Source organism: Nicrophorus vespilloides, unplaced genomic scaffold, assembly GCF_001412225.1.
Source record: "Nicrophorus vespilloides isolate i.1.1-1 unplaced genomic scaffold, Nicve_v1.0, whole genome shotgun sequence".
In the NCBI taxonomy this organism is placed as follows: Eukaryota; Metazoa; Arthropoda; class Insecta; order Coleoptera; family Silphidae; genus Nicrophorus; species Nicrophorus vespilloides.
This window is the reverse complement of record NW_017098598.1, coordinates 10253-13960: the sequence shown is the minus strand read 5'-3', so window position 1 is coordinate 13960 and position 3708 is coordinate 10253. Positions and strand designations below refer to the sequence as shown.

Below are 3708 nucleotides of genomic sequence, written 5' to 3'. Positions count from 1 at the left end.
AAGCCTTCTCAGGATTATTATCGGCTAATTTCGGACGTTTATTAATTTGAATTTAAAATGAACAAATAATTATAGCTCACTACGCTATTACTTTCGATTGTTAATACAGGAAACGAAATCAAATTGAAGAAGCAAATCTGTGCTGTGATCGATTATATTATTATTTATTTATAATTACGCTGACAGATGTTATTTTGATGCCTGGAAATCCCCGTCTTTTCTAAACCAATACAAACATAAACATAATGAAAAAGAAAATTGAGATTTAAATTAATCGAAGATAGATAATACATTATTAGACATAATTAAAATCAAGTACAAACACATTATTTTCAGTTGCAACTTGACTATCTATAGGAATACTTGCATAAAGCTTAAAATTCACAGATTATTACTACATTATTCAAAGCAATAAATTCGATTAATTTTGTTTATATATACTTAATTATATCGATCTAAGATTGCTAAGTCTGAATACCTAAAGCGTTAGTCATGTATTAAACGAAGACATCAAGTGCGTACTGATTGGAATGATAACAATTATTATTCATATGTGTGATTGAAGGAAGTGCAAGGACATTCCCTCCTTCCAGAGCGGATTGCCAGAGAAAGAGGACTGAATCATTGTGGTTTGGGAGCGAGTACCATTCACAAAAGTAAATGATTGTCAAGTGCGTACACCGTTTTTTCCCCAACCCAATAAATTCCCTGTTGGGCCGCGGTAGCCGAAAGAAGTGCAGACCTCAGCACACCAGTCCCACACCTTAGTAGTGTAGTGTTGAATCGCGCGGCCTGCCAACTACTACAACTTGGTGCGTTCTTGATGCGATCTCCACGATAGATCCGCGTTATGCAACATTAAGTGCTACTATTATGACATCCGAGGATGTCTTCATTTAAATCTCTGTTGTTACTGGTGCTACTGAAGACCTCAAGTAATTTGGGTTTCCACGTGCGGGCTCAACAGGACGATCAGGCTCGAAGCCCGTGCCCGGATCACTTTCAGTACGTCACCGAGAACGATCAAATTAAGCACGGATTGGTCACGATCGACTGCCCGGAGGACAATGTCATCCATCTGCATATCGGATTATCGGTGGGCAACAATGTTCAGGTATGGTACACCAAATTTTAACAATTCAACGCAAAACTTTGTACTGTTTATCGTGAACGTTAATTGCATTGAACTTTGCTCCGCTTATTGATGATATCTCTCGCTCTTTAAATGACCACTTTATTTTCTTTTTAAAGCGCACTTCAATATTCTATTTGCTTCGTTTTTTTTTAATATTATATAGATTTTTGATAACATTACTACAAAATTACCCAATTCCCCTTTATCACAAAATTTGTATTTACCAAATTCATTCTAAGTTTAGAATCTCCACTGACATAAGTATTACATAATTATAAACTACGTTTATAGATTATGTTTTTTATTATAACTTAAAATATTTTATTATTTTGAAATTTTACAACAAAGTCTCCAAATGTAAGGAATTAATTAATTTAAAAATTAGAAGCAAATTAATTAAATAATAGAGTTTTTTTGTATTTATTAGTTAACAATAGAATATTTATTTAACTAAGAAATTTGTCTATCATAACAAAAAAAATATATAAAATATCTTGTTTTCAATGTATTATTGATAACTTTCTAGAACCAATTATTTCTAACTTGACCGTGAACAAACTCATTAATATTGTATAAATTGTTATAAAAAAAATGTCCTTAAAATACAAATTAAACTTAATTTATTTGAATTAGTACCAAAATGCCAATCGAGAATCCTGTAATAATTACTGGTGTATTCTTGAATCTCAAATTAAAGTAAATGTATTTCCAATTGTGGAACAACAATATTAGATTCACTTAAAATTTACTATCTGCATCTGCAAAACAGTGTATATTTAACATATCAAGGACATAAAGACTGTAAAGACAAAGTTTTCAACAATTTTCAAAGTCCATTTTTCCATTTCATTAAGTAACCTCTTGTATCTCAACTTTCTTTATTACATTTATCATAGACTCATAGGCCAAGTAATCAGTTCCGGACGATTTGAAATCGGACTAATCGAGTAACAAAATAAACCGTACAAAAAGAGACTTGACTGTTCTATTATTTTTTTTAGATTTTATTATTCTTTTGCTATATTTTATTGACAACAATGAATCCAGATAATTGAAGCCGGACTATGCGAGGTATTGTTATATATTTATACCTGTTGGCTCAATACAACCAACATATTTGTAGATTATCGGAGAAGTTGTTAGAGTATTTTCATGTAAATGTTATTTCCAAATCCTTACAGATATATTTCATAATGAATTAATTAATTTGTAAATCTTGTTTCATCCAAACATATTTTAATTCAAATATTAGTGAAGAAACTTTCGAAGTTACTCATTTAAATTTCCTTAATTACTATTAAATTTTGTTTTATAAATCATCTATTTTTTGGAAATTGAATATATGTAATGTAAAATGAGAAGAAATACGAGATTCTAATAATAATCTAATTCGAATTTTTAGATACAATTATTTTAATGCCATTTGTAAATCGATAATTATATGACAGAAATAATAAATTAGGAAGTAAAAACTACGTATATTGTACATTTGTTCAATGCCAACTAGGAAAATTAATATTATTTATCATCTACGTTTTTGGAAAACCCGAAACGGTTTAGATAATTTCATAGAAAACGAAACATTAAAAATACAAAATATGTTTGATTTAAAAATGTTCTGTTCATAATTAAAGTGACCAGTTATTAATTTTTTTCAGACGTAACAAAAAAAAAATAACAAAATTCGGACAAATTACGACTTAAAGATCATTCAATTAACTGTAGTTTCTTTTTATTACTAATCACAAAATCAATTTCTTTACATTAGAAATCTTATGACAGGGAAATCGTCAATAATACTAAAATTACTTATAGATATGTAGTTTATTCATAAATATATTATCTGTAAATCTCTACCGTGAGTGGTCAATTTTCAAGTCAATTCAAAATTTATTTAAATGTAGATGCATATACATGGTGTTATTTTTAAGGGGTGGCGTATATGTGTGTGGTCAAATGTCCGCTTAAAAAAAAACCATGTATCTTAATATAAAATGAGATTTTAGTCAATTTGATTATGAACAAAATATTTTATTTTATTTAGAATCGTTTTATGTAAATTTTTTTGCGTTTTCATGTAAAAAACAAAGGATATTACAGTAACGTTGTATACAGGAAATTCTAAACACGGTCATTTGATAAGTTTAGTGTTTAATTAAATCCAATATTTCAAAATATAATTTTGATAATTTGAGCTAACAAAAAAACTCTGTATAATTCTACCTTCTAAATACAAATATATGAAAATATACAATTATAAAAACTTTAGAAATTTATTGAACAATATTAATGCTATACAGTGGTAAAAATTATATTTCTTCCAAAAGAACGAGACTTTGGTTAAATTGTTAAAAATCTGGATTATCCCGACAAAAACGAGACGTGTGGTCATCTTATTCATAATATACTTATTATATACACAACTTCAAAATAATGTTGCATTGGATTTATCACTAAACCTACCGACACTTCATGTATTCCTACCGTGAGCGGTATTTTATTTAGAATCGTTTTATGTAAATTTTTTTGCGTTTTCATGTAAAAAACAAAGGATATTACAGTAACGTTGTATA

At 28.5% G+C, this 3708-nt stretch overlaps 1 protein-coding gene across 1 annotated transcript in view; it reads left to right on the top strand.

Moving 5' to 3' along the window:
- Window positions 1-374: 374 nt before the first annotated feature.
- The window catches only part of LOC108562827 (serine protease gd-like), a 7011-nt gene continuing 3677 nt past the window's right edge, over window positions 375-3708 (top strand). Inside the window, exon 1 of the mRNA XM_017921295.1 lies at window positions 375-1114. Within this exon, the coding sequence (XP_017776784.1) occupies window positions 887-1114 (228 nt within the window). The 5' untranslated portion in view covers window positions 375-886. The remainder of the gene's footprint in view (window positions 1115-3708) is intronic.